Below are 17581 nucleotides of genomic sequence, written 5' to 3'. Positions count from 1 at the left end.
CAAATGTCAAATTGAATTAAATCTTTTCCGTCTAAATATTCAAATGCTGAAAAGCATTATGTTAATTTTTTTTTTCACGAACAATGGAGTCCCAGATGGAGCCTTTTTTCATGAGGTGGAACTGTTTTTTATTATTTTTTTCTCGATTATAATGCTTCTATTGTCACACTCTTTCCTCTCTAAATGTCACACATAATCCATATTGTTAAATCTTATATGCTTTAAAGGGTACAATTTGAAATATATAGCAGCTAAATCTGCATGTAATGGTCAAGAATTAAACCACTATTCTGGTTATGTTGAAACTGATGCCTACTTCCCTTTCAAGTGAGATAGTGGTGACATTCATGTACTGTTAACAAAAAAGTACGAATTTGCATACATTACAATTGAATCGATTTATTTCAAAACAATTTTGAAATTATTAAAACCTTTTTGAGAAGTTTACGAGAACTGAAGATAATTTGGTACAGTAGTTTTTGTTATAATCTACCAAAGCTTTTTCCAAATATTATTGATTATTTTCTTTACAAAAAAATATGTTTAAAAGTCAATTAATATAAACATAATATGCTGAATGTGTAAATTAACCAGTGTTTGTGTTACCTGTCAAACGTATACTGTAGCCACAGACTAATAATCGCACTAAGGATAAAAATAAGACCCATATGGAGTTGTTTCGATGCCAATATTAATTTCCTTGCAAAATGGCAAAAAAAACTGATCATTCCAACGCTGAACCTCTAAGCTTGAATGCATCAAAAATATATCTACCTAAGCTCAGTGTGGGATCGCGAATTCATTAATTCTTTCATTTTGTGCAATGATGGGAATGACCAAAATCGACGGTGAAAATACTTGCGACGTAATGTATAGTGTGTGATATTGTCTTCATTCAAGAACATTGTAACAGAACAGTTATCAATATTCCAAAGACAAATATCTGATATCTCGGTACATGGGTCTTCTGGGATGGATAGTGCACACTTTTGGTGGATGTGCCATATTGTGGAGTAATTCAATATTATTATATGTGCATTAATGATAGTTTGAAACAGCTTATGTCTTAAAATACCCTTCAGTGTGCACAGTCGCATGGTACGAGTGAAATGTTATACACATTTGAAAGAGCAAGATGTCCTCGAATAGGTCGATCATTGACCATTTCTTTGTTTCTAAAAACTTATTTGATAATGTCATAAATCAATACATGATGAGGATAATCAGATCATTCCCCATTAGTATGATTCTTAATGTTCCAGTTGAATATTATGAAACATTACCTCAGATAAAAAAGCATGACAGGTTAAAGTGACATGATGCCACTCAGGATTATATCGAACAATATCGAAATAATCTTTACTCACCATTAGGTGTAGGTTAATGGCCGAGAGCAGTCTAAGAACGCATTGGACTGTTTGAGGACCATTAACCTACTTAGAATACAGATCACATAAACAGTAACATCTACTCAATATACGAGCAATATTACAGTTCACATGAGATCAACTCACGTGCCATAACATACACACATAGAAACTTTTTCAAGATGAAGGGATTTATCAAAAATTTACTTGTTCGAGGTAAATAATATTCATATTTTATCGCTTCGTCATTCATTTCAATGTTCAATGATTAGGGGTGGCAAAACGATAAGCGATATCGATTATTATATACATACAAGCACATTCATGCTATATTCTTTAAGTGATTATTATTTTGGTAGGTATCTTGTTATATACCATTTTACCCGAGATGGCCCCGAGATCGGGCAGTTGGGCACGATGCGGCATGTTGGGCAATGCGGCAAAACGAACCCACCGCCCCGAGAGTGTTTGCTCTAAATATGTTTGAAAAGACATCTCCGATCGATGCGTTATGCCACATTATTTCATATCATCTTATATATTCTGATTACTTCTGATGACACTAAGCCCAAAATTGAATTTATTTTCACCCATTTCATTGGTTGGCATTTTCTTTCAACCCAAGGACAGTCTAAGACTATCAGTCCTGTTTTGAAGTTAATATTTCATTTTATTGGCAATATGTTTTCTAGTAAATAAGTCTCGTTCAACCATGATGACATGGAAAAAGCTAAAATCAAATACTGAGCATAGAATTCAGCATGTATGTCAGGGTGACATTATATCACAGTAATCACACTATCTCTGTAGATGAGGTTAAACAAGTGTTTAAACATTTAAAATGCGATAAGAATGATGGTAGCTCAGGTCAATACACTGTGCATGTCATTTTCACCTCAGAGTCTTATTTTGTTCACTTGTATTTAATTCTGAATGCATTTTTAATCCATGGCATTATACCCAGTAAATAAATTTGCTCACATGGTATTATCATTCGATTTCATTCTTTTTGACATTATAGATTAACTGTCAACACTAATTAGTACTCTATTCTTGAGTGTGAGTCTTTTATTACATGACAAGGACTTACTTCATTTATAATGTTGTGGATACGAATAAAGGCTGCTAACACACTCGTAGCTATATTCAGGGTTAACGAACTGCTTCTCGTCAAGTGAGTAAATTAGATTATAGCTTACAGTATTTATCAAATAGAAAATGATATAATATTTTCATGGAGACGAGATCAGAAAATGACATCAGCAATCGATGATGTTTACCAAGAAAGAATTAATCCTTGTTCTTGAGAAGATTTCAATTACATGTGTATGTTATATTTTTTAACTATTGCGTGCAGATGTACTTTAATTCACACTTCCATGTACTTCAATGGCCCAAGATTCAGACCCGGATACCATAGTTGTCGAGAAGTATTAAATATACGAAATATATCAGAAGTTAATTGATTCTATAGAAGCACAAATTGTCGTTGTATTAGAATGAATTAAAATAAACGCTTAAGGTGTATTCTGCTTTTTTGTAAAAAGGTTTTCATTATCAAAACGTCATAAATTATACCTGAAAATACTTGTATCTTTTTGATCAAACTGAATTTGTTTTAAAAGGGTTAATTAAAAACGGAACGAACTCATGATTAATTAAGTAGTTTGACCTAGTTTTGGTATGCGACTTCAAAATGGTTCCACAATGCTACCCTACAATCATTTTCTCCATAAACCATTATGTCACGTTTCCGTTTCCATCAAAGTTTTTTTTCTTCACGAAACTGATCTCACATCAGCCATTTAAAACTGCGTCCGCAGCCAAAAGTTCAAAAGTAAGTCATTTGATACCAACAAAACGATGGTTATGGTGGTTCCCAACACTAATTTACATTTTCATTGTAGTCCTATAGGTAATTTTATTTCATGTTTTTAAAACGAATCTTCGTAGGTGTGGAAAATCCCATTTAACAGGGTCTTTTTTCTAACTCTACTCTAGCTGACAACTGTCAAAATATCCATTAGAAGCTGGAATAGAGGCAAATGTTTCGGACTAGGGTCATCATTCACAAGAGCCACCAATACTTGATGTCATAGAATTTTTTTCCAGTCGAGCCACTAAAACCCCATTCCAAGTATACGCCAACTCCATTGTTCGTGAAATAAACTTGAATATTATTTATTTTTGCTTCATTTGAAATATTTTGATGGAGGAGATTTTATTTGACATTTGGAATAAGTTGATTCTTCTTTACCATATTTTAGTGTTGTTGACGTCGCAGTTGCAAAGTTTGCTACGGATGTTATTTTCCTGTTTAAAAATTGGACATATGAAGTCCTTGAAAAATTGAAAGAGCGTCTAACACCGTGTGACAATTGTGTTAATGGTGAATATAGATACCAAATGTCATTTGCGCATCCACATATCACACACAAGTTCCTTCTTAAACCACCATCACAAGTTAATTCCGCCCGTTAACCTATAAACAATGGCATATTTTTCATATTTAACGAGAGTACCATATCTGACCTCCGCACAAAATTTCCAGCTGAATAACATCTTTTAAATCTGAGACATAATGGAATAACACCCACAAATGACAATATCATCCAATTCTTGATGAAAAACAAATCTTTCTCACAAATCTTAATTATTATGTCCAAGGCAATGACCAAAATTTAGTTGGCTTTGTGAATATACCAATAAATAAAGCGATGAATTTAATGATGGCGTTCATAATATTAGTTTTGAATGTCGTTATCTTGATTTATCTTAATTACTTATTAATTGATCCCTGTAATTATCCGGATGTTACACTATTTCTACAATTCTTGGATTTTGTGAAATGATAATATTGACAGTGTTAAATCCTGTTTAATGCACGCCTAGAATGTTTTACAAAATATTGATTGACTCCAATTTTCTTGTGGTTTTCACGTACTTCATTTTATTGACATACAAAATATCAATTATCTTTATAAAAAATGTCTGCATCATTCTAACCATTTCGCTTGAAAAACGCCAGTGAATAGAAGAGTTATATTATTCTTGTATCGAAGCCACATATAATATGTGTAATGAACTGAAATTTAAGAGCCGGAAACATATTTCAGATCTAGACTAATTGGTTTTAAATGGAATGTGAAACATTGTATTTCTTCACTCTTAAATGAACCATAATGTATAGCTCCAATACACAAACAAGTTTTATTTTGAGAATCGCAACATTATGCCTTTATGGATATTGAGGGGAATTAACGCGGTAACATTAATCTTTCGTTTTAGCAGGATTTTATACCTAAATTTATTTTTAGTAATTATCTCAGGGAGATTATATATTGCTTCTGATAATATCCTTGGAATATTTTCAGTATATGTTTATAATATAACTAGATACTATCTGTAATTTCATTACTGTCTCAGGAATATTGTTATTTCTGGGGAAATGAACAACTGTCCGTATTCCGATAAGGAGGGGCCCACAATTCAAAGTATAGACAAAGAGAAAGTCTAACTCACTGGTTGCTAGCTGGATTGGCAAAGATTATAATCACGAGTTGTACCCCTTTGATGAAATACGTATCTTGTATAGTTTGGTTTGTAGGTAGATAACAAGTTAACATTCTCTTTCAGCGGATACGGATATCGATAAATTGTTGTGTTGGTAGTCGTAGTAGTTGGTAGCGGGGTTGTATAGAATGTTTTAGAATGCTAAATACAAGTAACCAGACAAGGCACGACTGTCACAACTTTGTCATCAAATTCATCTCTTTATATATGCCTTAAAAGGCTATGACAGTTTTACGGAACAAATGATACATCGAAAATCTTTCATAGAAGCCATATCTTACAATTTTTAAAGTTTTTTCTTCTCTCAATTCACCGATCTAATCTGTAAACATCATTTTTCTGCCTACCGGGTCTTACCGTTGATTCATTACATCTATTACTAACATATTATATAAGACGTTTTGTATTATCTTTAAAAATGTAATTCGATTAATCCGTTAAATGAAAGTTTTCTCGAAAAGCTTGCCACCTTCTGGCTATTTGTTATCAGTCTTTTAATCAATTAAAGTAATTTCCGACACTAATTGAGTTAATTTAGTAACCTACTGTGCTGAATAATATTCGCTAGGAAATTGAACAGTAAAAGGATATTCAATCAAACTTTCCACACTTGGAGGTAGCCTCAACTAACTCTCTTGAAGTCGGATTATTTTCACCAAATTATACAATTCCTTCTTATCTCATTATACAAGAATAATGGAGTGCAAGAAATGTATCCCAAAAGTGGAAATGTAATCAATCAACGAGCCATGTTCATTTACCATTTACCATTTTAAAGGAACATATCAGGGCACAAAGTACTTTCGCAAACACCAGCCATTTTAGACTACAATTACCTATGCTGAAGTTCTATCTATAAGTCATGCTACATTTACGTAACTACTCAGTATCTGCCAAGTTTGTTTGTCTCGGTACCATAATGCTATATTTCTTGGTGCAATAATGCTATTTGTCTTAGTTTCATAATGTTATATGTTTTCTGGCTCCATCAAGTTATTTGTCTTAATTTCATAGTGTTTTATGTCTTAGTACCAGAATGCTATAGAACTTGGTTCCAGAATGCTATAAGTTGTGGTTGCAGAATGCTATAGGTCGTGGTTCCAGAATGCTATAGGTCTTGGTTGCAGAATGCTATAGGTCTTGGTTGCAGAATGCTATAGGTCGTGGTTCCAGAATGCTATAGGTCTTGGTTCCAGAATGCTATATGTCTTGGTTCCAGAATGCTATAGGTTTTTGTTCCAGAATGCTATAGGTTTTGGTTCCAGAATGCCAGGATGCTATAGGTTTTGGTTCCAGAATGCTATTATAGGCCTTGGTTCCACAGTGCTATTTGTCTTATTTTCAAAATGTTATTTGCATTGACTCCATAATGTTATTTGTCGTGGCTCCATTATGTTATTTGTCTTAGTTTCATTATATTATTTTAGTTTCATAATGTTATTTGTCGTGGCTCCATAAATTGTTTTGTCGTGGCTCCATTATGTTATTTGTCTTAGTTTCATTATATTATTTATCTTGGCTTCATTTTGCTATTTGTCTTAGTTTCATAATGTTATTTATCGTGGCTCCATTATGTTAATTGTCGTGGCTCCATTATGTTATTTGTCTTAGTTTCATTATATTATTTATCTTGGCTTCATTTTGCTATTTGTCGTGGCTCCACAAATTGTTTTGTCTTGTCTCCATTATATTATTTGTCTTAGTTTCATGACGCTATTTGTCTTAGTTTCGTGTTTCTATTTGTGTTAGTTCCTCAATGCCATAATTTTATTTGTCTTGGTTCCACAATGTAAACTGTTTTATCCTTATACTGTTTTCAATGTTTATAGAGAAACTGCCTGGAAAACACTATTCTGAAATTGTCTTTGATCCATGAGCGTGTTTTCTTCTGTACAATGATAATAAAGTTGAAATGAGATGAAGACTATATAATAATATGAACAAAGGTAGTTTCCGTATAGACTTTAACTTATAACAGAGCATCAGATATAATCCTCTTAGAAATATACAATATCGTTTATCGTAGATATTAAGATCATGATAATTAATCAGGCAATTTTCTAATTAAGAAAAAAGAAAATCACGCTAGAGATCTTCAGTTTGTTGTTTTATAGGATTTATAGGATATTAATAACCGTAATGATTGTTGTCAGTGGGTGGAGGTATCAGTATAGATAAGCAAGAGGGGGTGACATGGAAAAATTCTCGAATTACCAAACCAACAGCACAGAACCATCCAATTGAACCAATCCAACTGGCAACCAACCATGACATGGAAAAAAGCGTCTATTCGTTCGATGGGACATTAAACCGAGGCCACGTGTGCTACAGGGATCCCTCAACAGTAAAAAGAGCAGGCTAATGCCGCTATCATGGCAAAATTTCCCGCATGAACCCTACATTGCGTTACCCGGCTTCATTAGCCCACATGGTGCAGAAAAGTAGTTTTATTTCATTTACATTGGTTGAACTTTGCATTGCATGTATCAGGTACGTAGGAGCAATACAAAACAGATAGAAATATAATAAGGGAAACGATTACAGGGGTGTTTATTTTTTCTTAATTTTCTGATCTTGTATTTCTAAACCAATTCAGCATTTCCGGCTTAGGCAACCTGTTCCCCTCCCTGTTTTACCCGTATATCCAGGGCTATGGCTAAACCTTATTTTGGGTCATGGCTAGTATTGTCAGTATATGTATCGTTATTTAGGATTAGAATATATACGGATAAACTTGTTTACCGTATATTCTGAATCCTCGAACGCAAATAGTGTGATGTTATTTTCTTTTGTTTATTATGTATTATTCCTGTATAGTGTCTGTTCTTGTTTAAAAACGAAATAAAAAATAAAATTAGAAAATAGAACAGTTTGATGTCATTCAATGAAATTAGGTTAACAAACATATCCTCTTTACTTATTTAACATGCCTGGCAGGCTAATCGTCGATGCCACTTACGACCTGCTTGTTGTTTTTATATTGAAAACGTGCCTTAAAATTACGTGAAATGTGCCTTTTCATAAGAAAAATTTAAGGTTTGCTGATATGATATCTCTGTTAATTTCAAATTTTGTCATTAGTTGGATGGACGGAGTTTTAACCAAGCATGATGGAACTTGATGGAAGTTTGATGAGTTCTTATTGACCATAAACTGCTTCAAATTAATTTTGGTTTACATTATTTTGTAACCAATTGAGGTAGATAAAAGCGTTCATCGAAACATCTTAGTGCTAAAATGCTCTAAAGCCATTCGCCGAAACAACTTTCTACTAGCATGTAACTCATCAATCTGCATTTCAGTACACCAAGTTCTAAGTTTTTATCAAAAAAGGATAAAAACGACGTATTGTGTTAGAGTTTGACCCATGTTCTCTTTGTTATGGGAAATAAATTTAAAACTGTTCATAGAATCATCTTCAGCTTTATAAACTCACCCGTGATCTAATTAATCTACATTAGGATACCAAGTTTCGGTTTCCATCACATTGACCAGTATTCGTTTAAACGGATCAGGACATGCAGACATAAATAATTTCACTGTTTTGTTACATACAGAAATAGGATGAATTAATTTCCTTATTAATATAAGGTTTTTTCAGTGACTTCATAATTGTAAAGGGATTGTAATTGGAACAATACTTGCTGATAAGTGGCCTCTTGCCAAATCGTTATTCAGAAAAAGCCGTTTCAATGAAACTACGAAATTATGAGTAGAGTTCAATTATAACATTTCTAAAATTATGATATAGATTTTATTAGATAATTGGAATCATGACCTGGGAGCTTTGATTTAACTCAATACTGCTAATGAACGTAGTAGAAGAATACCACTAATATAATGCTCGAAATGATATTGGTATAGCTCGCCCGGCAAGATGGCATACTTCGCCCATGACTGCCGGAAATAGCAATCACTCGGAAACAAATCTATCTTGTCCAAGAATTCTACAATCTTAGCATACCAATTCTACCCGAAAATTAAATGAGCTCGGATTTGGTGGCACTTAGAGGTCACACAATGGCGGCGCCAGCCTCCCAAGACAAGAGGTACATATGAAGGGCAGACTGACTTAATAGGGAAGGCGGGGCATCTGTCCTGGTTGAGATCCAAAATTCGGCAATACCGAGGAAAAGCATATAGGCACATGTAGAGTCAGATTCTGATAATATTGTTGAAAATAGAATTAATATGGTGTATTAGGTAGAATGGCCCACTCACTGGCACCGCCACTGAACCAACACCTCATAGTTTTTAAGCCAAGGACAAATAAGAATATATGGTTATGTATTATGATTTATAGACAAATGTGAAACAATAAAACTATTTGTAGAAATATTATAATTGTTTACAAAGAATTTAAATAATCTTGAACATGACAGTTTTTTTCTAAATTGTGATCATTCTCTTTAACAGGATAAACTACAAAGGATACTTCATGTGTATTTTGAACCATCCTAAAAGAATAACTGTTATTAAACAGAATACAACTATAAATTCTATGATGAAAATAGAATATAATTAAAGAGAATGATGTTCTTAACAATAACACAGTAGTATATATTTGTGACTAGAATTATTTACAATTACATAGTATACAGCTCATTGCTGTCAAAAATGCAAAATTTCAAAAATATTTGAAAATTGACTTCAGTTCTATGCAGTGCAAATATTTGCAGGACAGCAGCACAAAATGTCCATTTGGATTGTTATCATACTAATGTAAGTTTACATTACACAGAGTATACTTTTCACAATGTCTATCCCATTGGAACCAGTTGGAAAATTCTCTGCCTATTCCTGGTTGGAACATAAGAGTAAGAAATATCTTCATAACTACTGGTAACTGTGTAATGATTTTAACATATTGAAATTATTCCTTTCAGATAACATACTGCAATAAACAGTTCTATTATCTACCATGACACTATGTATGACATCAAGTTATACCATAAACACCAAACAGTCACATTTGAATTTTTTTTTTATCTACAGCAAAATGCATCAGACCTGTAAAGTGCTTGATAGAATAATCTACTCAATGTTTCACCAATCTCTTTTGCCAATGAATCTGACGGAACTAAAAACAGATATCAGAAATAATATAAAATAATGATCTGAAGATTTGAAATGACTAAACAATAACAATATATAATATAAACAATAACAACTACATTTATATAAACAATGCCAATTTATAAATAGTACCATCTCAATTGTTTTAATCCAAATTACATTTGGTGGGATCAATTAAGCGTGAAATTTCATAATCTTAATTTTTGTATCAGAATAATATCAATGCATATGCAACATACATGTCAAATCACATTCGGTACAATTTCCAACAAGAAGAGAATCAATTGCTTTACACTGGTTGTTTTGAACCACTCCAAGATAAGCATAACAATAACCAACTATCTATAATGTGTATAATGTAAAAATATATTGATATCGAACTCATGCTCTTGGTGATCAATATTTCCAACCTAGCTAAAACATCAAATTGATATTACAAAATAAAATACAAGATTTCTAACACAAAAATATCAAATATAATAGGCTTTTAGCACTATTCTATAATGTTATATATAAATTCCAAATTTATAGTATGAGTGATATTAATGATATTAATGATAATTGTGATATCAATGATATTTATCAATAATATCAATTTGTTTTTTTACTGTGCTAGTCATTTCATTAGTTTATCACTCAATTTCATTATGAACATAATCTACTCATTAATTCTATAAAAATTTTCTAAATTTGGAATCCGTCATAATTAAATTCAAAGATGATGATTCTTAAAATTATGGAATGGCACAAAAACCTTTGGCATAGAATGGAATTTACCTTTAATCAATTATTTCTTAACAAATTGCATGATTCTCAGTAATTTTACAAATAATATATCATTACATATTGACCCCAGAAGTGATACAGGTCAATAATTACAATATAACATAATTTAGTTGTTGGAATTACAATTCCAAGCCAGTAATAGTAATAAACTATAACATAATTATGTTGTGGGAGTGTAAATCAACAAGTCCAGCTTGTTATTATGACAAGAAGCATTACATATTACAACTGAAATAATGAGACATTTAACATATTAAGTACATTCAATAGATAAACGTTTATGTATATCTATATATATATTGATAGCAAAATAAAACGATAAAATACCTTGCTTTAAAACAATAAGGACTTGTGTTTCCATCCAATAGAAACCAATCTGTCTAGCAGTCTAGCTTCACAACACAGAATTTTAAATCAGACATGCCTACAAAGCATCAATATAATGCTGGAAAACGAGTTTTATGATAAAAGTGTTTGGTGGTTGCTGTAAAAATCTTCACTATGGATGACAACAATTCAAATCTTTGCATTCTTTCAAACAATTTGATTAAATATATGATCACTTTTGGGAAACAAGACACAAATTCTAAAGCCACTTGGACTAAAATCTTTCAACATACAAAACTCATGCGTCTCATTCTGCGAACATATTAAATTGCTTTCAGCCAAACCTTTATGATATTATTCAGTAAATGTATTAAACATGCCAGATAAGTCAGTAAACTCTGTGGCTGGTTGATCTAACATTCGGAACATATCACCAAATTCTTCTGGGTTAGTTTGACTCTGTGGTGCTGTGGCTTGAGGATTCTGTTGATTATTATCGGAAGACTGAGCGCCTTGCCATTGTGGCCATAAATTAGGATTGCCTGAAACATCACAAAATGAGGGTGAATATTGAAAATCTTGAAGGTTTTGTTAATGTCATTTACCCATACTAAGAACTTCAGAATATAATTTCCTGCTGCAGCACAATGCAATTCCAAAAATACTGTAAAGGTGACCATTGAGCTATTTACAACCAATTAAGTTTTTGCAGTTAATGTCCAAGGAAAAACTTCATACAGTGTAAATTTTTGTCAAATTAGCTGCATGAGCTTTCTATTTTTTTCGAACTGCCAAAATATTCTTAATGTGAACGGTAGGTAGTACTTAGCTAATTGTCTCATTTATTGACAAACATGACTGCTAAGAAGAAACCAGTTTGAAAAATGTGCAGGTACTATCTTGACATATGCATTATATCAATAAAATAAAAGATAAACAGAAGAAAACTGTCAGAAATGGAGAGCTAAACAATAAATGTTTATGACCGTACCTGGTGAACTAGTATTTGGACTAATTTGATTATAATTACCACTAGCAGTACCAGTATAGTCAGTGGTTCCCTGTGAAATATAACCATTAAGTTCACTATTAGTACAAATAAAGCAATGACAATACAAATATAAAAATAAGTAATTAGCCTTTGTCATGACACAAAGCTTGTCTATTACTGTCATATTTCATCCTTTGAGATATAAATATATTGATGAGAAGTAAGAATATAAACTCTAAGATTTTGTTAGCTTTGATCTAGAGATCATGCTGCTAATTCAAAATTACTGCCTTATGTCAGTTTTGTGAATCTTCATTCAAGTTTAATTATAGGATAAAGCTTGGGTTAGTGCTTTAGATATTTAACCTTACTGTTTGGCATCAAAGTTGTGGCATTGAATAATTTAGGGTTTTCGGTACCAAAAGCGTGTTTTATCGCCACATATTTTTGAGTACCGGTATGTGGAAATGATCATGGATGAAAAAATGCTTATAGAACAATAACAAATTTTATTTCAATGTAAAAGTATTTAAACTAAAATATGTTATTTTCAACAAGATATTGGTAACAACAACTTTTAAAAACCAAATCAAAACTTACCTCACTCCTAGCATAAGGTCCTTGAGGATTCCATCCACCACCTTGTCCAGGGCTTCTCCTCATGCCCATAGATGTTGAGGAACCAGATTGTGACATACCAATAGTAGTAGGTACAGAATGAGATGGGTATTTAATAGTTTGTGGGTAGGAACTATAGACATCATTACGACCTGCTGCAGCCATATGATAAACATCAGCATAGTGAGGATTATCAGCTACTCTGTAATCAGCTGTCTTTAACTGTGTTCCTGTTAGACCAATGTGTTCAGGTGCTAACGTTCTCTGGGCAGGATATGTGTTAATGGTTGGTTGAGGCTCAGCTGATGGGTCTGAAAGACTCTGTCCTGTACTCTGCTGAACACTTCTGAAAATAAATTAAAATAAATACTAATCTATTTAAAATACTACTAAAATTGTTAAATGTCAAAGGTATTTATTTCTGATCTTTAATTTCAATAAAATTGAAACCATGTATTCTATAATAGATATTTAAAAATGAAGCTGTGAAAAAGAAAATAGAAATCACAAGTGTTTTTTTCCTATGTCATAATAAATGTTATGGACCTACTTTGCTGACGTGTTAGTACACACAATGTACTCAACTTCATCTGTATAAGGATTCTGAAAACTGAAGCTACTGGTACGTAGCCACACCCATTCACGGTTAGAGGCACGGAAACGATACATGATTGACATCACTTGACCTTTCAACTTTAGAACTATAAGACAATAATCATAAAATCAATCAGTTGTGGGATATAAATAAACACATCTTGAATGAGTTTTTTTGGTATATTTTAAAAGTTTTTAAATATATCTTCGTAATTCCAGCAACGAATTTCATTAACAGAAGCCCTAGTGTAACAAAAAATACATAAAGGTGTGGGCACATTAACGTTCTTAGTTCGGAGATTTTTGTCGCCAACTAGAGTCTTGTCATGAGTTTTGCTGACTGGCATAGGAACGTGAGAATACAAAAATCTCCAGTCCAGTCGGTTGTTTTCCATCACGTCCATAAAAACGCGCAGAGCATTCAATTAAATGGAAAAAGAATCTGATTGGATGATGATGCTCTGTCTTGCAGATGATAGAACAGTCAGAAACAATCAAACTTGTTTGATAATATAAATCCAATAATCTTGTTGTGGAAGTACGGGAACAGGCAAGATTTTCAAGATTTGAGTTGTCGACCAAGACTGTTCCTGTGCCTGAACCTTTAAGGAACATCCTTTCATCCTTTGTTGATACAAATACTGTGAACATACCTTGATCAAAAGTTTCTTTCATATGAGCCAAGTCTTCAGGATGGTAGAAATCAAAGGCAGGTTTTCCGAGTAAGTCTTGTGGTTGATAACCTAATACTGGTGTCACTCTAAAATATAAAGTTAAATTAATCATATGACACCACATTATCAAAACAATTCAAATAGATTGTTTATCAAACAGGATTCTGTTATTATTCAGGTCAGAATTTGACAGTGAAGCAGAAAAGGTTGAATAATTTTTCAGATTTTACAGATAATTTCAATAGGATTTGATCATTAATTATAGTATAATCTACTACTTTACAAATTGAGCTACATAATTACTTGATATTGATTTTACCACAGAATATAATGTTCCATTAGTATTTTCAATCTATAATTTTGGTCAATATATCAATTAAACTCACCTCTGATCAACAAATGTAAATTTACCATCAGTACTATGTCTAGAGATAAATTCTGTAGCTGAGTTGGGTCCCATTAAATCGCTACAGTTGGGTGTTGATGTAACTTGTAGTCGACCTATAGCTACAAGACAACAATGACTACCACCTTGTTCATCACCCTCATTACGATCCATCTGTACACCTGCTTAGAAGAAATATATTTACATTTTATTAAAAATTTGTACATGCAAAACAATTCTGTTAACCAAATATATCAACCAAAATCTGGAGCAATAAATGCATAGTAGTGGACTGAATGCTTAAAATATTTAGATAAATATTATGATTGTTTAATCAAAAATTTGTAATATCTCATAAAATGTTTTAATTGGGAATGTTTTTCAAATATTATATATAAATTATCTTAGCCAATGTATTTACAAAGAGCTCTAGGAAATGTTTGACAAAGGCTTATTCTATATTCATCTGAAAACTTCTTTCTAAACAGCAAACAATAAGACCTTGTTGAAATCATTTTTATGCCTAAATAAACACTTTTTCACCATCAAGCCGTATTCATGACTTAAAAAGGTCAATAAATTCAAAGGAAATTTCTTGATTTCAACAAACAATTAAACTCAACCAACCAATGATGGATGTGGTGGCTAAATTCCCAGTATTAGGACTCAAAACAATGATTATACATACCTGATGGTGGCCAGTTTTTAACATAACCAGTAACATGTACCACAGAATAATGGTTACCATCAGGTGAAGGACCTAGTGTTTGACGCTGTCTAATACGTACAGTATGAGTTGCTGTTACAGGATCAACATGAGCATTACCCATTCTCATACGACATATAAACCCTCTTCTTGATCCCATACATAGTCTAATGGAAGCTAAAATTCAAAATAGGCTGAGGATAAAAAATGATCTATACTAGATTTAAGAACAAGAAATATAATTTCATTCACTTTTGCATGTGATAGAAGATGTTAAAACTAAAGAGGAGCTAAAAGCCTTTACTATATTTCCTGATATGTATTATAGAGCTGTCCTTAATGTTGTGAACAGCATTTTGAACACTTGAAACGTGTCAATTATAATTATGATTTCTTATTGTATGGAAGAAATATTCAATAATAACACATCTTACTTACATTGATGTCCTTCTTTCTTAACTGTACCAGCTGGAAAGGAAAAAGAAGTGAAAATGAAATTCATTATCTGCCAATTACAAACTTACACCAGACTTTTCACCCAAGAATTATGACTAAAGGGAGATAAACATATGTAAACCCTCTTGAAATTAAGCGAGGCGTCTGTGAAAATGATGAATAACGCCAGAAGGTGCAAAAATTTCTCTGCTACAATAAATCTTAGAGCTCCCACAAATGATTACCAGCTAAACTTACTTTTTAGGTCCAGTATACGTCCTGTATTTTGAGATTCTGTTGTAGATAATTGTTCTCTTACTTTCTCTATATCATCAGGATGAACCAATTCATATAATACATTACCAAACCAATCAGACTGTAAATACAATCAATTTTATTTTACCGTTAGGGACTTATTCACTGAAAAATCATCTTAAAAAAAGCTACAGTTAAGGTTATTTGACAAATAAAACAACAAACGAAGTAGAAAAAATTGTTTTTACAGAGAGTAATATTTTTGTATAAAGTTTTGACACTTTGGTTATAATTCAAAACAAAATCTGCTCAAAGATATTGTATCATTAATAATTGTACATGTAATTTGTAATCAGTAAGGATCAAATACCTGTGTTTGATTAAGAACTGGTGTAACTGAATCAGATACATAAATAATACGTCCTGTATCACATTGTACTACAAATAAAAACCCATCAGCTGACTGAAATATATAAAATACAGTTTTTATTAGATATACCAATGAAAACTAATGGTAATGGTGTGATACCCTTTCCTAATTTCACTAGCTTTGTACATTATTTCCATTTCTTAAACCTTTCAACATTCTTGGTTGCTCTACCACTAACATCATAATGGGTTTGTGACTTTTTATTTTCTGATATTTTCTTTCCGAAGGATTAACACAATTCAAAGATTTTTTCAAAAAATAATTTGAAAAACCAGAACTTAATTAAGAGTCTGGAAAAAAAGAATATTTTACCTCTAAAATAAGATGTTTCAACTCTTGATCTGTCAGAAATGAAGGTCTGTATTGTCCATCTTGCATAGTATTACCAGTCCCTATACAAATCAATACAATATAAAGTTAAAGAAAGAATAAACACCTATCTTCCAAATAACAAGAATTGGCTTGCATAAATTGCATGTATTTTTCATTAATGTGAAAAGAGAAAGTAATTGCTTGAAACTTGTTTGTAAATATAAATTTAAAAGTATTCTGTGTAAATCAGTGCACTCTTAAATATCATGGAAAAATTTCAATACACTGAAAGTCACTTTTCTTGTGTGAAATTCAAGCCCAAAACACTAGAGCAAACAATGATTCTATTTGTATCTATCAATTCATGTTCAGATTCTATGACTTCCAATTAAAGACTCATATCTTAAGTTTAGTGCTTTTCATTTATTCAATTTTTGGTGCTTCAAAGGATTTCATATCATACAAGGACATTTATATCTTATATACATTATTCCTGGTCATTTTAAATCTGTTTAAATTAAAACAGAATGTAAAAAGCCAAACCTTGTGTACCTCGAAGTGTCTTCATATGAGACACTGCCATGCGTAGTATGGTTAGTTTATCTGGTTTTCTAGCTAATGTACTACATGTTGGTACCATATCACATAACTCATTAATATATACTGTCATTTTATTACGTCTTCTTCTCTCAATTTCACAATGACTCTCCCTGATAGAACATAAATAAAATCACATTAAATATCTAGCTCTATGTTTGGAACATGAGATATTTTTCTACTAAATTCCGTTTCAGCCTACAGGAATTGTGCAGCATTTTTTTAAAAACTTGTTCTATTGATGTTCAAATATCTAAATAAAATGCAATTATATTAGCCTACTATAAACTCAAATGATATTAGAAATTCGATGTACTTTAGAATTAGGGCCCAGAATAAGAAAATGCTGCACAAATCCCATTGTAATAAATGAGAATATTGAGGATAATTTTATCATACTTACAACATAGCTCTAGTTTTCCCACTTTTTGATGAAATTCATAGAATAGTAAGAA

At 32.0% G+C, this 17581-nt stretch overlaps 2 protein-coding genes across 2 annotated transcripts; both read right to left on the bottom strand.

The window, feature by feature from the left end:
- Nucleotides 1-11483: 11483 nt before the first annotated feature.
- LOTGIDRAFT_166445 (hypothetical protein) lies at nucleotides 11484-13084 on the bottom strand (the record flags this gene model as incomplete). The annotated part of the gene is made up of 3 exons (XM_009063511.1): nucleotides 11484-11671; nucleotides 12121-12190; nucleotides 12721-13084. Coding segments are annotated over 3 exons (622 nt in total), but the record flags the coding sequence as incomplete, so codon positions are not given.
- A 200-nt stretch (nucleotides 13085-13284) lies between these two features.
- On the bottom strand, nucleotides 13285-17199 carry LOTGIDRAFT_179263 (hypothetical protein; the record flags this gene model as incomplete). The annotated part of the gene is made up of 9 exons (XM_009063510.1): nucleotides 13285-13439; nucleotides 13986-14092; nucleotides 14393-14573; nucleotides 15080-15274; nucleotides 15536-15565; nucleotides 15791-15908; nucleotides 16158-16250; nucleotides 16530-16609; nucleotides 17082-17199. The coding sequence occupies 9 exons, from the start codon at nucleotides 17197-17199 to the stop codon at nucleotides 13285-13287; spliced, it is 1077 nt and encodes a 358-aa protein (XP_009061758.1).
- Between the last annotated feature and the right edge of the window lie 382 nt (nucleotides 17200-17581).

The sequence above is a fragment of the Lottia gigantea genome, assembly GCF_000327385.1.
Source record: "Lottia gigantea unplaced genomic scaffold LOTGIsca_58, whole genome shotgun sequence".
Taxonomy (NCBI): Eukaryota; Metazoa; Mollusca; class Gastropoda; family Lottiidae; genus Lottia; species Lottia gigantea.
The sequence above is the reverse complement of the archived record's forward strand: the minus strand, read 5'-3'. Positions and strand labels throughout refer to the sequence as shown.